This window comes from Protopterus annectens, chromosome 13.part0, assembly GCF_019279795.1.
Source record: "Protopterus annectens isolate FY-2018-M chromosome 13.part0, PAN1.0, whole genome shotgun sequence".
NCBI classification, from domain to species: Eukaryota; Metazoa; Chordata; order Ceratodontiformes; family Protopteridae; genus Protopterus; species Protopterus annectens.
The window spans coordinates 213,285,676-213,304,342 of NC_056747.1; the positions used below are offsets into that span (position 1 = coordinate 213,285,676).

Here is an 18,667-nt window from a genome sequence, read left to right on the forward strand (position 1 = left end):
TACATGAAGAGACACATGATGGAGTTCTTGGATTATATGCCTGTGGCAGGTATGAATCTAGCTTTGAATAATATTCTACTAACACCAAGAATGATGGCACAATATGACTCAATATGAACAACAGATAATTAATGTCAACAATTAGCATGTATTTTGGTATCATTCTAAGGGGAGGTGCAATACATACCAGCTTGGCAAGAGATTGTAGAGAGCCCAAATTGCTTCATCAGGGATGGCGTGCATCTTCCTCCCCCTAAGGGTTCTGTATATTGGCTAAAACTTTGTCCACCCCATAGTGCCTTTTTAGGCAATGTTAGTCTTCCAAATTTTCTGTTATTTAGCTTCTCCCCTATCATGAAGAGGCATGCTGTCGAAATGCGAATTCAGTCAAAAAATATGACAAATTCAGTTTGTCAAATCACATGTAAGATAAAGATAGAACATCAAGCACTTCCCCTATTTAGCTGTCATTTTGTTAGAGGTATGTGGCTGGATATGTGAGGAGCAGAAATAAGCTCCAACCAGTTTTGCAAAACAGCAAGCATAAGCCTACAAGTAACATGTCCAGATTCCCATGAAATATCCTTATTGAAGTACAAATATGGTGTGCCTTAAATTTACCTTACATTTCAGTACTGCTAAAATTCAGATTGCAGCACTTCATACCAATATTGATCAGACTAGCCTTTTTTGAGAATCTATGGTGCATGACAATTTAAGAATACAAATAAATGAATGAACGAATGAATACATAAAAAATTAAATAACTAAGGTAAGATATCTTAGTTCAAGAATAAAGTTATGCCTCTAATACCAACTGGTCCATTCTTAAAATATTTGTCCAATATAAAGAGTCATTTTGATTTAAATACACAACAAAAGCAACAGCTGTGGTAGTTTTATCATCACTTCTGAGAGACAAATTTGTATAAAAGACTAGAAACTACAGCAGCTGCATGCAGAAATTATAAGGACTCCAGCATTTATAAAGCACATTGTACACAAAAGATGGTAATTCTGTACTCCTCAACTGTTAAACATAAACAAACATGCACTCACACACACACACACACACACACACACACACACACACACACACACACACACACACACACACACACACACACACACACACACTTAATCACTGCACTTATGTGAAAAGAACTGTATATCCTTAAAGTTGGACATAAAAAGATGAACACAGATGGCAGTCACGGACCACTGCCTTTATTTCAGAGTTATGAGTAAAGATGCAAAATATACCTATATGATATTAATGGCAGACAACCCAGATGCACAGCACCAAGGATTAATTCTCACAGTGAGATACACGTGCTCTGCATACTAATGATGACTGCAGACTTATCAGCCTACATCCAGATGTGCTTGGGGTCACTAATGCTAGGTTAGTGACCAATCAGTTTGCATAGGAATCAAAACTTTTTTATGTTTATTATTGAGGGTTGCTCCTTCTCCAACTGGTTTGTTTAAATCCTAGAAAAGCCACAGTTAAGGTCTTACATCTACAACTAATTTAGTTTTTATTTACTATGACTTTCGTTCACCAAAATGGACTGAGTAGCTAAATGTCCTTATATATCATCCCCCTGGTACCACACTTGTGTTGCGTGTAGCTTCTTTAAAGACTACAAAACTTTTAAATCTGAGACTTACAATTAGAACTGCTTTATGCACTAGTTGATTGATGCTGTGTCCAACATAGAATTTAAATACCAAGATGAGTGATTCAAAAATAGTTTTCATGAGTTGTGCTTATGTTCTTGCAAAATACAAAATTTCTGAGTTTAGTTTGATAAGCAACCACTTGTTAAGGAATGCTTAGCTCAACTGCAAATATGTTAGACATGCATAAAGACAAACAGAGAGAGAGAGAATTGTTTACTTAAACTTATTAGAAACGTACTTTTTCATCTTGAAAACACCTTTCTTTACGCATCCGAAGTTTCCTGATCCCAGCTCAACTTCATCAATAATTAGATGATCTCGATTAAGGAAGAGCTTCTTTGCCTTCAATTCCTCAGGATCACTGTAAGGGCTTTCATACACTTGTGTGTCCATTGGTAGAAGCCTCTTTCCTTCACTTTGCATTCCAACTAGTGAAACATTCAAAGCACGCTATCATTACATTATAATACAATGCCATTAATCATTCCAGTGAACAGAAACCTATATAGCTTACAAGAACAGTAACTCTTTTCCAAATGATATCTTCAAACTACCAAGACAGTTGCAAATAATGACAAAAGGAAAAAAAAGCAAGGCACATTTTAAAATTTGGAAATTTCAAATTTCCCTTTTGAATATTTGAAAGCCTCATATTATTGGCAGTGTGAACAATTCGAAGTCAAACACTTGTGTCGCATGACATTATCAACATTATTTACATGACTTAGCCAGCAAACTGCAGCATCGCTAAGGGATCCTCTGTGAAAAATCAGCTCATAAATTGACAAAAACAAACTTGAAAATCATGTACACCCTCTGAAAACACTTTGTAGGGACATCACCCTTATTTTAGCATACAAGTTTCATCATCAAATAACTATGGCAAAATGGTACAGTACTGAAAGAAGAAATACATTAGCCATTCAGAATGCAATATTACAATGTAACTATCATAATAGTCAACACTATCAGGGAAGTGTCACATTACTGAACTGAGATCAGTGTAATAGTATTTGACTAGCAGAAATTCAACAGCATGTAAGTGACCCTCTTTAAATAAATCTCCTCGAGGTAGCACACATCTAACGTATTACACATTTAGAGCTCATGAGATAACATTGTAGTGACAAAACTTGCATTTGTGCTACAACATTAAAGGGTTTTAATATATACTTGGCACACTGCACAGTCTGTCCTGCCTTGTACATTGGAATGACAACGCGAAGGCTGAGAGACCGGATGAGGGAGCATATATATGATATCACCAGAGGAATAGATACAAATGCCTTAGCCAGGCATGAGAGAGACCATGATGAGACACACAAATTTTTATTTTTAGTAATAGATAAAGTCTATACCAACAATAGAGGTGGAGATGTTAGGAATAGAGTAGAAACTAGGGAACTAGAATGGAATATAAGGCTACGAGCTAACATTGGGGTAGGCTTGAATGATTAAATTAATATCAAAATGCTACCTATGCACATTGCCTTTTTAAGAATTTAAGATTTTAAATTGATTAATTGATTAATTGAATGTAAAATCTCACTGGTTAATCATTTCTATATAAAGTTTTCAGTATTAGTGGGATTTTATCTGATGAAGTTTGTATTTTTGCAGACGAAAGCGCTCATGTCAATTTATTGTATTTCTATTAAAGGATTGGGCTCCTACCAGGTGAACTGTGATTTATTACCAGTTTTGATAAATTAATATTAAACCCATTCTTCTAAATAGAGATTTAAAGAAATAGTAGGTAGTACCCCCCTCCCCCTTGACCTTTTATACTTTTTTATACCTTTATATTTTTTTATACTTTTATATTGTATGTATTAAGTTGTATAATGTGATATGCTGTTTCTATTTTCAAGTTGTTTTTAATTATAAGCTTTTAAAATTTTTCACACTAGGTATAAAACTTTTTATACTAGGTATATGGTTTTAAGGATTAATTGGGTAGTTGATGGCAATGATAAGCTTGGTATAAATGCTGTGTTTTACTCTTCTTTGATTGTATGATGAAGTGGCTGGTGCTACGAAAGCACTCACCTCTTTTACTAATAAAGCTGTTATTCTACATAGCCGTGGTTGCTACCTCCTGCTTTGTTTTTTATGGTTCATTAAAGGGTTTTAGTATGAACATGATATTTTTTATTCACTGATAAGGCAGTAAATCTCTAGAAAGCCATTCTTAACAAATGGCTTGGTGCTTAGCTAGCAATTAAAAATGCTGTATAAAGAGTATACAAGCTACATTTTATGGATGAGACAATTGAAAAATCAAAAGGAGAAACACAGCTGCTCAAAAAACAAAATTTTAATGTTGACTAAACTTTCGAGCAAACTGCCCTTCCTCAGTCTAAGTGTAACAAGTACACAGATCAAGGACTCTTAAATGCACATTTTTTTATTTTATTTTTTTTATTTTTCTAATCCTTTTTTCAGTTTTATGATAAATTCAATATCAGTAAACAATTAATTCATTAGATGCATATAGTTAATACTAAGCGTAAGATGAAGTTTCTGCCTTTGTTTAAGAAGAATCGAGTATGTATTCCCATATAAAGGCATTTTTAGCACCCCATAACCCTCTTGGAACAAGGCAGAGGTCTATATAAGCATGAAAACTCAGCTGTTGCCACTACAATCTCTTAAAGTGATATATTTTCTTCTCCAGCACTTTAATATTATCTAATACACTTTGGTGATCAGAATTATCACCATTCAAATTAATATCAACATTATTAATTTTCAATGCACTTAACAATGGGTTATCTTGAATAGTCCAAAACTTACTAAATTTAAAGTTTTTGTCAAAAATATCTGCATATCAAGCAGTGCTTGCAAAGAAGAGTCCTTAATGAGTCTGACATGTACCAGGATGAAAAGCAAACCAAATAACAAAAAAGAAAAAACAGGTAGAATGTCCAGTTGTGTCCTCTACAATAAAAACAAAATCCAAAAAATCACCAGGAAAAACACAGCCACTCAAACTTTACATTAGTATCCAGAGTGGTTGCAATTGCTATTTTATGTTTTGTTTCTTTTATTTAATGGATGTATTTATTTATTAAACATATTTAGATGCTTAAAAACTAACCATTTTATAACAGGTCAAAAATGCCACTGACAAAACTCATAATGATCAAGTGCACTACATGGTGTTTATCTGCTCCTGTAGACAGACTGTGAAAATAATCAGTCTAGTCTTAAAAAGTTTCCCAAGTACACCCACCAGTATGCTACAGGCACTAATTTGTATGTAGTCTGCACTGAATTACTTGATCAATTATTTCATTAATTTATTTTAAAAATATAAATAGGTAAATATATATATATATATATATATATATATATATATATATATATATATATAAAACCAGGGTTTTGCTGGTTACTTATTTATACAAGTTTTATTGGCTGCTTACATTCCACACATTATTGTAACTAACAGGGTTTTGCTGGTTACTTATCTATACAAGTTTTATTGGCTGCTTACATTCCACACATTATTGTAACTAACAGGGTTTTGCTGGTTACTTATCTATACAAGTTTTATTGGCTGCTTACATTCCACATATTACTATAACTAACAGGGTTTTGCTGGTTACTTATTTATACAAGTTTTATTGGCTGCTTACATTCCACATATTACTATAACTAACAGGGTTTTGCTGGTTACTTATTTATACAAGTTTTATTGGCTGCTTACATTCCACACATTATTGTAACTAACAGGGTTTTGCTGGTTACTTATTTATACAAGTTTTATTGGCTGCTTACATTCCACATATTACTGTAACTAACAGGGTTTTGCTGGTTACTTATTTATACAAGTTTAATTGGCTGCTTACATTCCACACATTATTGTAACTAACAGGGTTTTGCTGGTTACTTATCTATACAAGTTTTATTGGCTGCTTACATTCCACATATTACTATAACTAACAGGGTTTTGCTGGTTACTTATTTATACAAGTTTTATTGGCTGCTTACATTCCACATATTACTGTAACTAACAGGGTTTTGCTGTTTACTTATGTATAAATATATATATATATATATATATATATATATATATATATATATATATATATATATAACCAGGGTTTTGCTGGTTACTTATTTATACAAGTTTTATTGGCTGCTTACATTCCACATATAATGTAACTAACAGGGTTTTGCTGGTTACTTATTTATACAAGTTTTATTGGCTGCTTACATTCCACATATTACTGTAACTAACAGGGTTTTGCTGTTTACTTATGTATAAATATATATATATATATATATATATATATATATATATATAAATATAACCAGGGTTTTGCTGGTTACTTATTTATACAAGTTTTATTGGCTGCTTACATTCCACATATAATGTAACTAACAGGGTTTTGCTGGTTACTTATTTATACAAGTTTTATTGGCTGCTTACATTCCACATATTACTGTAACTAACAGGGTTTTGCTGGTTACTTATTTATACAAGTTTTATTGGCTGCTTACATTGCACATATTACTGTAACTGTCTGGTAATTTCCATTTTCTCATGAAGTTCTTGTTAACATTAAAAAACAAAAGTGTTCAACACCAGCTCTCTGTTTTCAGGCCTCATAGGAGTATAAAGTTTTTAATTTTATATTTATTTATCTTTTTTATTTTTTCTGTATTTTTATATATATATATATATATTTTTTTTAACACTACATCTCCTGTTTTATTTTACCATGCCCACACACTTTGCAGACTGGTAACTGCCCACATTTTACAAACATTTTCTGGACCACAGTAAACTCATTATGTACAGCACAAAGGCATTACTTGGTTTTGTTTTTTTGGGCTTCAAACTTTGTATCTTTTTTTTTTTTTTTTTTTTTACTATTATGGAAGATTGTCTACAAATGTTGACTTTACAAAATCTCCTTGGATCAGGCTCTCTCATCTGTGTCTGTGTGTCTGATTTTGTCTCTCTCTCTCTCTCTCTCTCTCTCTCTCTCTCTCTCTCTCTCCCTAAAACCAGTTCTACCACACAGAGTATAATATATCAGTTTCTGCTCATGCATTTAAAATCTTGGAGATATACTCTTTTGTTGATGTTTTCCGGTTATTTCTGCTTAACTGCACCATTAGTTATAATAAATGGGTAGGTGTATACAGGTGTTACTTAACATGAACCTCTTAGTTTGTCATTTAAAATCTTCAGGATATGCTGATATAGTTCTCTGTTTTTACCTGCTCTCTCTAGAAATAATTTCATCACCTAACAGTTAGGGGTTAATGTTCTGAGCTGTACCCCCATATAGTATGAAGAAATAGGAATGAACCCAACTAGGCAGTATCTTTGCAATATCATAAGGTAAACACGGAGTGTACGACTTAAACCTTACATTGAAAGAACTTCTTTCAGGAGTAACATAGGCCATTTAGGAGGAGCACTTAATGACCACTGCACTGTGACACTTGTCCTTTCAGTATCTTGGAACAGCAGGCTGTTTGAAATGGAAAAAGTCCCTTCCACACCAGTGACAAACAGCATACCATGAAATCATGGAAAGTTATATTTCATTACCATATTTTAAAACCTCCCTAAAGAAGCTATATTTTACAGAAAATTGTTAAAAATCTGCTATCTTACTAACAAATGTTTATCAGACGTTCTGGCTTCTCCTCACTTTCTTGTGTTAAAGTATACTTAATAACAGCTGACAACAGTCTTCAGAGCACCAGCAAACCGAAACGGTAGTCTACCATATTCACTTTTCATAACTGTTGTGATCTGGTACTTTCTTCAAGCTAAAACAAACACTGTGCCAGAAGAAATGCAAAGCATACAAAAGAAATAATAATCTGAAAATCTGTAAACAACAGGTTAAGCTATACGTGACATCCATGCACACCTCTCATCTTCTTAGTCCAAGAAATATGGAGAAAGTGGAAAATAATGGGGGGGGGGGTGCAAGATCTGTTATACCCATATTTAATAACCTAGCTGCTTCCATATAAAATCTCTTAGCTAATACATAACAGCAGTCATGCTATACTTTTGCCCTAAAGTTTAAACAAATTCATTTTGTATTTTATGCTTCAGTTTTACTTTTATCTGACACACAGTTGGTAAGGCAGTCCTTGCTGAACCCATAGCCCGGAGATGGCTCACAAAAGCTGTATGGCCCAGATCAGTGACCAGCTTCATAACTAGTTGACAGGATGAAGGATATATGTTTTGGAAATTGTGGCCAAAAGAGGTGCCCAAATAATCACCATCTGCTGGTGATTTGGGTATAGCTGGGATGGCAGTTAGGTGTACATGCGGAACCTAAGCAAGTAGTGAGGCAATGCATAATATTGGGAAATGCATAATCAGTGCTTCTTTGTGGTACGACTTTAATGTTTACCTAAGGCTGAGCTTCAGCAATACACTGTACAGAACAGGCAATGGCATATACATGGATATGGGCTTGAATGAACTGGAGCTTTAGCTGAAATGTGATAACAGTTTTACATGGCAATAATTCTAGAGCCTATTATTGGGTACCAGTGGTAAAGGGAGCAATCTTGTTAAAGATAAATCAGTCTTCCTTAGAGTATTAGTTGGAAGGAATGGTCTACAGAATTTTATCAGAAGGTACCATCTTAGCACATTTTTCGATAAGAATATAAAACACTTTAGAAAATTCAAGAAAAATGTAACTGCTATTTCTCTGATCACATACCTTAGCAACTCCTATGCTACACCCCCTGACATAGCTTGCTCTGATTCTGCTTCTCAATGTGATTATACGTACCAGCTCTTTTATTCACTGTGTATATAATGCATGCACATATTGTGAACATAATGCCTTCTTACTCCCAACCCTACTTTGATATTCACTTTGAATACTATAGATGGATATATTGCATGTTGTCTTTCATTTTGTATATAATGTCACCCATCTATTCTATTTACTCCTGGGCTGAGAAAGAAATATGTCTAATAGATCAGTGTTCTGTTCCACTTAACAAAGTCAAAATAAAAAAATGTGGTGCCTTTACATTAGGTAAAGTTCTTCACAATGTCTTATAGGTTCATAGGTGTGTACTAGGCTAACGGCCCTGGAACATATATAAGCCTAGCCCAAGAAGATTCCCTGGCATCATGCCGCCCAAAGTTAGTTCCCAGTGCCCCCGTCAAACAAGGCCACTGAAGTGATCCCTGGAGTGAAATTCCTACTGCCCATCCACTCGTCAAGATTTCTCTTAAAGAGGGCAAGTGAAGTGCTCTGCTTGACGTGAATGGGAAGTTATATATAATATGCTTGCCTAAAGCCATAGTTGGAATTTGGGGAATATATTTTCCACTGTAAATGGCTCAGATCTGGTCCCCATAACACTTTTATATTTAGTATCTGAGGAAAAACAATGGAAACAAATCAATGAAAACCAAACAGGAAATAAGACTTTTACATAAGTCTTGAGATAGAGAATTGGGTAAAACTGGCTAGACTTGTAAGGGTTCTTGAGCAGTTAGCCTACTAATCTCCTACATACCTATGAACCTATCAAAAACACTCCCTAGAGATGTGCTGTTATATCAGGATATGTCATGACTAAAGTGAAACTGTATTTTGTTTTTGAGATACCTTCATGCTTACCTCTAGCAGTAACATCATATAATGCGATAAAGAATGAAGAAGCTATCATGCTAAAATACACCAGTACCTAGATAGCAAAAAATGCTTTCACACGGATTAGTGCACACAGCATCACTTCTTAACTCAAGCCCACCTTCAATACCGAATTCCTCATGGCACACCTACTCCAAGACCAACTACTCACATTACTAGGAGCAAGTTAAATAAATACAAAGCAGAAATGCCTCGTTCTTGGAGTTGCTGAGCTGGTAAAAAAAATATTCTTCCCACCCCTTAATATAGAACACTAATCAAACATTTCGAAAGAGATGGAATTGTTTTTCATATGACTTAACAACAGACACATGCACTGCTTCTCAGTAAGTGAATGAAATTAAAATCAAAGTTATGAGGTTTCTTTTGTTATAATGTCATAAAAATGATTGTTAAAATGTGCAGCACACATCATAGATTCTCAGAAAGTACTATTTTTTTATCATAGTTGTCATATATACAGTTTTACTTACTTTTTATAGGTTCTGGAGTGTAACCACTGTCTCCAGTAGACATCACCTGGAAAATTAATATTTAAAATGATTAACACAAATGCATAGCCTGCTTTCCAGAATTAATTGTAAGGACATAGCAGTGTCAAAATGTCCATCACTTTTCCTACTAAGAATATTAAGTATAGTATTTATTTGTTTGAAAGTAATGTACATAAGCAACATTCCAGAAAGCACATCAGGATATTTGGCATACACAAAACTCCTTGGAACGTGCTGAAAGACTATATAACAGATGAGATATTGGTAGGTTATAAACACCCAAAGTGTCTATTTGTTTCCTTGATGAATACAAAAAATGTAAGCTATTACTGTTTGTACTAAAGAAGGAAATATTAGAAAACAAAATAAGTACAGTTTTAAAGGTACATTTAGTGGACTCTCTTAAATGTTATATGGTGCTGAATGTTTGTAAAACATTTAAGAAAACATGCAATTAAAAATCGATATTTTCAAACAAATGAAAAATGATTACATAAATGTAACAAATATGTAATTATGGATTTAGATATATAAATCTTGTCAACGATAACTTTGGCATTGCCATGAGGGTGTGGCTAGGCTGCTTTGAAGACAAACTGCATTGCAGCTTTTTAAACGTGCTATCTGTGAATGGTGGTCAAGATATATGTTGTCACGTACATCACCCTTCATTATGTGATCCACCTAGGGGGTGCTGACAAATGAGGACATGCAAACCCTTTCAAACAGACATAAGACACAACTCAGTAATGCTCCGCCATTCACTGTAAAGGAGGTGCAGAAGTCTGTAACATTTCAGAGAAAGAGGACAAGGTTCAAGGACTGGCCAAGTACTCAGTGAAATGGTAAAGTATAATGTTCAGTGATTTAATACATTATCTGCAATAAACGATATACATTATTTTTATTATTATTCTTTCTCTTATTTCCACTTATACCAGCATCTGTACAAAAATCACTATGCATATCCTTTGCTTTATAACATTTCAGCACACCGCAAAACATAAAATGTATACTTAAATTTACCGCATTTAGAGCTCAGGTTTCTTTCACATTCTGTTCTCATTTTGAATGACTATTCGCTGAAATACGATAAATCATCTCATTCTAAGGCATACTACTGATCAGCTGTAGCAAACCTTTCCCCTTAATTGCCTGCACATGTAAACAGCACTGAGGTCTTCTTTAAGTTATATTTTCCTAACATATACTCTAAAGACTTATATTACCAGTGCTGTAGTCATTCTTCCATTATCACAGCATTTACCCTCAAGTCTATCTTCATTAAAGTACTCAAGCATTTACATCTCTTCTTTAACCATACACTACTTTCCATGCATATTTTCTGCTTCCACTTCTATATGACAGTTAGTTTAGAGACTCCAGTCCCTACACATTCTTAGATTTCACAGGCATTTTGTTAATCTGCTCTACTGTTAGTCTGAGTCTGAGCCTTTCTTCCTTTCTCCATGAAACAATTCATTCATCAAGCCGCAGTGTTTCCTTTTGCATCCTATTTTAATGTTTTTTTTTTCACATGTAGACTGACGTTTCCTGTAAGTTCCTCCACGTGCCGCAGGTTTGATGTACTTTTATCTCTATTCTTTCCGTTTTACAACACCTCACTTTGTAACCTGATAGTTCACCACTATGTTTCCACTTTTACTCTTCTATGGCCTACTTTAAATATCACTTGTTTGTTTGTGTCTTTCGGCTTTTCCCGGTTAGGGGTCACCACAGCGGAACTCCGGTCCACTAATGATTGGCAGTAGATTTTTATATGCTGGCTTGCCGGGCCTAATGCACAACCTTCAATGAAGGAACGCCCATTCACACATGTCGCCACACAGAAGACGCTCTAACTGAGAATCGAACGGGCAACGTCTAACTGTGAGGCAACAACGCTACCGCAGCACCACCACCGCAGTGTAAAAATAATTCTATTGTGGCTAAAAGCAGAATGGTACAATTGAGCATTTATTCCATGCAGTGGTTTATGTGACCTCCTCCCAAAGCATTATAGTGTCAATGGTTCAACAGGTAGCACGCTTGCCTTTGGTGCAGAAGGCTGTGGGTTCTATTCCCACATCAAGATGAATTACTGACACTGTCAACAAGATAAAAATAATGCAAGCATGCAGACTGACTTTACAATTATTTTCTACTTTAATCTTGTGAGGGTAAAAGCAGTTACTTTAGTTAGGTAATGGGGGGGGGGTTGCTTGTGAACAAAAAGAGATGACTGGCCTTGTCGTTTACAGTTGTAATTGTAGATTTGCAAGATTAATGTAAATTTTGTTAAAGTCAGCTGTCATACAAGCCTGCCACTACTGTTTCTATGCAGCAAAGTAAATTCATTCAGGCATTGTTATTTTTATCGTAATCCTGGCAGTGTAAAAGCAGATACTTTAAGTCGGCAATTGATATGATGGTTGTTTTTGGATGAAATCTTTGGCACTGTAGCTGTGGTGTAATAATTCTGGCTTTGCAGGACTAATGTGTATTTATGTGAAACAAGATGAAATTCAAACTCTTGACTATTTTCAGACATCAATACATTAATGAAAACATTATTACTAATGGTGGCTAGGTCAAACCACCTACTTTATGTAAGTAATGGGCATGGGGGGGGGGCGCTATTTGGAAATGAAATGACTGGTCCTGCAATTTACTGTTGTAATTCTGCCTTTGCAAGACTATGTTCATTTGGGTGGACTAAGAGGGAGTGAGTACAAGCGCTGATCTTTGTTTATTGCTTATGTTAAAGCAATACAGTAATGTAACTATTGTCTTCTTTTTTTAAACTTTGTAGGTTCAAACCAGGTATTTTGAGTAGGCATTGGAATGAAGGGCTATGCCAATGTGAGGATGAAATGATTGGCCTTGCCATTTACTGTTGTAATTCTGGCTTTGCAAGACAAATGTGTATTCCGGGTAGGCATACAGGCTGTGACTACTGTCTCTGTGCAGCAAAAATAAACAAATACAAATATATTATTATTTTAATCTTGGAAGCAGCAACTATAGTGATCAATGAAATGACTGGCCCTGTTATTTTATTCTTTTAATTCTGGTTTTGAAGGACTAATGTATATTTGGTAGAAACAAAATGGACTGCAATATGTGACAGCGTGTGCATCAAAAATAAATTAAAAGTATTATGATCATTATTATTATTGTTATTTTTAATCCTGGCAAGGCTGAGCCAGATGCTTTAGGAAGAACATGGGTACTGGGGCCTGTTAATGAAATGAAAACTGTATGTGAAGTTGTACTTAAAATGGAAAGAATAGTGGCATCATTTCTGTAGTATGTTTACGGCTACTACAGCACCAGAATGAGTCAGCAAACTGCTACAATGGCCTAAAATCTATTAATATTAAATACTTGACTTTTGAGGAGATGTTAAGAATCAAGAGGGCCAGAAGACCCACATCTGATCTCAATATGGAGTTTCAAGGTAAAAATAGGTCAAGAACATGCACACACAGCTTCAGCAGCTCAGTCTGTGACAAGTCCACCTGCATCTGTGGGTGTGAGAAAACAAACAGTTTGTGCTGCTTTCCATGTTTATTGTTCAGTGGAGAGGATGCCTAGACATCACAGGTTGTGAATGACCTGAAGAGAACAATAGAAAAGTATAGAAAGTATGAATAATCTGCTAAACATTATAACAACCAAATGAACTGTGGATATTAGATCTCTGTTAAGTACTGGATACCGGTTATCAGTGTAAAGACACAAGAAAGTGGAAGAAAACTATCGTGTTATATCTCTTATAATTGACTGCATCAAGCTGTGTGCTGAAGTAGCAGCTTTGAGAAGGCGTGATGAATCAGAAGACTCACGTTTCTGCAGTCTGGTAGACTTCATCTGCAGGATTGATCAGAAGTTGGCCAAACACACACAAATTTCAACTGTTTTTTAAAGGAACATAAAAAAACATTCAGAATGACCTCGTGGACTGCATGCTAACAATATGCAGAGAAGAAATAAAAAAAAAGATTCATGTTACAAAATTTTGTAACAGTAATTGGAGATGAAACCACTGATGTTGCATGGCTGTGACAAATTGCCATTGTGTTCCATTATGTTGTCAATGGCCAGGTGCTGTAGCATTCTTGGGGATATTTTATACCATCTGGACACACTGGAGAGGATATTGCTGGTGTGATAAGAGAACAGTTGAAGAAAGTAGTGGGAGACACGCATGAAAAAGTGGTTGTTCAGAGTTATGATGGTGCATCTGTTATGAATGGAGTTCAAAATGGAGTGCAGGCCATCATGAGGCAGGAATTTAAATATGCTTATTATGTACACTGCTATGCCCACCAACTTAATCTGGTAATGCAAAGAGCCACACTGCATAATACAGACGTAAAGATATATATATTTTTAATTCTTGCAGAATTCCAGCCTTTTTTTCACATTCAGTTCAAAGACAAGTTGCTCTGGACAATATAGTAGCACAACATGCCACAAATGTCTGGAACATGGTGGAATTTTAATATTCATACTGTAAAACTGTGTTTTTATTATTTGTACAAGTGTCCTACATCTGCTGCAGCAACTGTACAGGAAGCAAATGAGCTAAGTGTACACTTAAAGATGATGAAGTTAAGTTTTGGCTGACTGTTTTCCATTGTATAATGCAGCATGCTGACATTTTGTACAGGCAACTTGAGTGTCATATACCACCGATACAAACACAGTTGAAAAGGATGTACACATTTTTGAATGCAATTCAAGGTGTCAAATTAGATACTGGCAGCATTACAGGACATCACCTAGAGAGAGAGAACATCCTGGTAAGATGTAGATGAAGGCCATCTAGAACCCAACCACCGCATGACACATTGTCGATTGCTGCAAAGTGTGTGATGTCAAAGTTCCAGGCAACAACATGATTTGAACAAACTGGGCATCTTCAGACTTCTCAGCTTCTACTGCCTGGAAATTTTTCAGCATACATGAAAGTGTTTCCTGAAAATTTCTTCATAGCAACAATACAAAACTATCCATTGCTGCTGAGGGGACAACTTAGAATGGAACTTGGAAGTGATGTATCGCTATAAAGACTTTGCGGCAACTGGCAGTGAAGTTAAGATGTTAAAATTCTTAGTGAACAACTCAGTAACTAGTGTGTTTTCAGAGATTTTCCATGTGTTCTTAATTATAACCACCACACCAATGTAAACTGCTGTGGCAGATAGGTGTTTCTGAACACTGTAAAGAATTAAAATGTTTCTTTGTAGGAAAGAATGAATATATATTGGCTATGATTTCTACAGGAAAGGAGTTAGACTGCAGCCAGAGAGTACTTGATTTGTTTCCACAAAATAGAGAGAGAGATAAATGGACTTAATCTACAAGTAAGAGACCTGAGAAATACCTGGAGGAACACAACAGAGGCACTTACTTGGCACTATACTACAATACTGCAACCACTTATTTGGAACCAGGGTCATGTGAATACTGTGTTTGCTTGGGAAAGGTGAAATGGTCCATTTTGTTTGTCCAGAAAAAAAGAAACAAAAATCAAATAAAGTGTATCTAATTTTTTCCAGACCAGACCATGACTTCTCTTCAGGTTTAGAAACAGACTTAGGAGTAATGTTTGCAGCATACCGCATAGGTAAGTCTTCAAAGTAAGCTATACATACAGGCGTGCAGCAATGTGCTCTGCCTTCCAGCTGTGGTAACTGTAATAGTAAATTGTATGAACTTAGAGATCATCTCACTGACCTCAAAACCACTGGCACATGAGGCGTTGGAGTGACCTTGAATTGTTTGTTTGTGTCTTCCTGGTTAGGGGTCGTCACAGCGGAACTCCGGTCCGCTAATGATTGGCAGTAGAGTTTTACTTGCTGGCTTGCCAGGCCTAAAGCACAACCTTCAATGAAGGAACGCCCGTTCACACATGTCGCCACACAGAAGATGCTCTAACTGAGAATCGAACGGACAACGTCTAACTGTGAGGCGACAATGCTACCACAGCACCACCACCGTGGATAGTGCAGTGATATTTCCAAATCACCCTACTTTTCTTTTAGTGTGGAACAAAATGCAGATCATCTCATATAGTACAATGTATGTTTACTACATCATGCATACTCATAACAGTTTTATGCAGTAAAGACCAACCACTTTTTTACTGTTTAGAGGATTTAGGTTTTTTGTGTTATAGCAGAACCTAAACACCTCATTAGCTCTGAAATGTGCTTTAGTGTAATATTGGTTGGTAGACTATTCAGCATGTGCAATAGTCATTGAACACTTATGTAAAATGGAAAACATAGTCCATGCTAGTCCCACTGTAACATAGCCCCATCCCATTTCTATCTGGCCATGCCCCTTTCTAGTTGTTTGTAATGTATGTTCAGAATCACTATCAGGCACCTGTTCCATATCCAGTAGTTGAAACATATTAGCGGTAGTAAAAGGAATATCTTCTTGGACAGCCTTGATATGTGGTGTTATAATCCTTTCCCCAGGAGACTTCAAAGCCCCTGATATATTGTTTACATGCTTAGCATCATGCATAACTTGCTTAATACCTTCCACATCTTTTGTAAGTAACTTGGGACAGTTAAATCAATAATGTCCAATAGTTTTTACATTCCTTATAAGAAGTATAGAATTAGGACAGAACAACCTATACTACTATATTGACTACATTGTTGTTTATTACAGTTTTTGCTTCAAGTGTGTTAAGGAAAACAATGTTTTAAGCTGCCCTTTGTAGTACACATATACTCTATGATCATTACTATAAATGGCACTGGGAACATACTTCTCTTTGCCATACTGCCTAGGTAACAAAACCCACATTTCCCACAACCAATTTCCCAAACCTCTATTGCCATAAATTTTCTTAAAATCAAAAAATACATTCACAGTGAAGTGAGAAATACTGTCTAATGTCTGCAGTTCTAAACTGTAGAATCAGTTTTCATTGAAAGTTCATATTCTGGTTGTAAGGGTATACTGCGGCCATGGCTGACAAACATTTCAAATCAACTTGCTGTAAAAATCGATCTGCAGACTCAACAGTATCAAAGGTAATATCACAGAGTATGTCTTTTCCCTCTTGAATAAATGTACACGTCTTTAGCTGTAAATCCCAAAGGAGCAACAATAAAGTCCCATACAGCATACCCATTAATAATAATGTCTTTATTGGATGAAATATGTACCACAGGTATTAGATTTGTTTTTGGAGTGCTTCTAACAAGTTCAGTTTATGACCTCTTCGCAATAGTAGCATATGTAACACTGGGAATATCTGTTGTTAGTGTGTGCAGTTCACTATCTCATCATTGGACTGTATGGCTAACAGGAACAGAAACAACTTTCTTCCTCATGTCTCCTGACATCACTTCCTTTATCATAGGAATAACTCTTTCTACAGGATAAATTTTATCCTTTATTTGATACCATCAAACCACAAATTTGATCACCAGTTCTTCAACTTTGATCATGTTTAAAAGGAATTCATCTTGTAAACCATAAGAAGCCACCATAGTAAGTTCCCCAATACTCTGGCCAAATTTCTTCGAATAATATAAATATTGTCTCAGGTCTCCCCTGAAAAAAGGCTACTAGCTTAGTGAGACTAACCTGGTCAACAAAAGTTAAATAAAATAAAAATATATACATTATTATATGCTGTTACAATATATTGAATCTCAGTGTCTCATTTCTAACTCTGCTGTCAAGTTTTGCCCAAAAAAGTTTAGGTACAACTACAACATTCAACTATTTATCAAAGTAAATAATTAATCTTGAGACTGTAACAGAAAGTACTGATGAAAGGTCTAAATTTCAAGAGATTTTCTGGGATCTCCCTATGACACAGGGACAGAATCTTAGAGGAAGTACAATGGTTAAATTCCCTGGGGAGTTTAAAAGACATGAATAAGAAAAGAACACCAGTATATTCAGAAATTTTTAAGACATTATGGAGATTCTGCAAGATAAATCTCTATCTGGTTCATTATTGTGTTATTCCAAGAAAAGAAGCTATAAGCTTGCTCATAAATTCAGCTGTTGTATTGTGTAACAATTTAGATAGCTATGTCTAAATGCACTGCTTGGATAGCTCTGAAAAGAAATAAGAAAGTAATCCAATCACATTGTGGGTACTGTCGAACATCAGGAACACTGCTAAATGTAGTAAAAATCCAGGAGCACAAAACATGCTTAAGGAAATCTATAAATAAAGAGGGTCAAAAATTACCCAGACATGTAGCCACAAATAAGATTTCAGCCTACCAGTCCGCTCATTTATCTTTTAATTGTATGTTTAAGGTTTATTGTGTCTAATGTATTCACTAAAGAGTGCTCTAATATTAAGAACTGCTGCGCTATTTTCTTTCCAGTACATTCTGCTTATGTAAGAGCCACCATGTGAAGAAAGTCACCTCCTTGAAATCTGCAAATCAAGCCTTCCCGCTCTGGAATATCTTGCTGGAAAAAAAATGTATTCTTGCTTCCATTGCTCCTGTACCATACCTACCTTCTCAACTGTCTCTTCTTTCTTATCGAATGAATGTGCATTTCAAACCCTTGGCCCACCTTCATATTTTTGTGATTCAGTTCCTGTAACATTTCCTTTTTTCCTGGTCCCCCTCCACTGAACATGTTTTTTTTTTTTTAATTTCATTGCCATGATTTCCAGAAATGTACCCTCCAGACAGGACAGTTTAAATGTAGGATATCCTTTTTCTTTGCAGGGAGTCTGTTACCTGTATATTTCAGCATGTTATGTTCCAGGACATGGACGTTACTTACTGAAAAAAACATGCTTCTCTTAAAGTG

At 35.4% G+C, this 18,667-nt stretch overlaps 1 protein-coding gene across 4 annotated transcripts in view; it reads right to left on the bottom strand.

The window, feature by feature from the left end:
• LOC122787161 (tyrosine-protein kinase ZAP-70) overlaps nucleotides 1-18,667 on the bottom strand; it is a 730,437-nt gene that overhangs the window by 296,023 nt on the left and 415,747 nt on the right. For all 4 annotated transcript variants that reach the window (XM_044053737.1, XM_044053738.1, XM_044053739.1 and 1 more), the window contains 2 exons: nucleotides 9,827-9,872; nucleotides 1,925-2,114 (listed from right to left, as the gene is read on the bottom strand). In XM_044053737.1, the coding sequence (XP_043909672.1) occupies nucleotides 1,925-2,114; nucleotides 9,827-9,872 (236 nt within the window). The remainder of the gene's footprint in view (nucleotides 1-1,924; nucleotides 2,115-9,826; nucleotides 9,873-18,667) is intronic.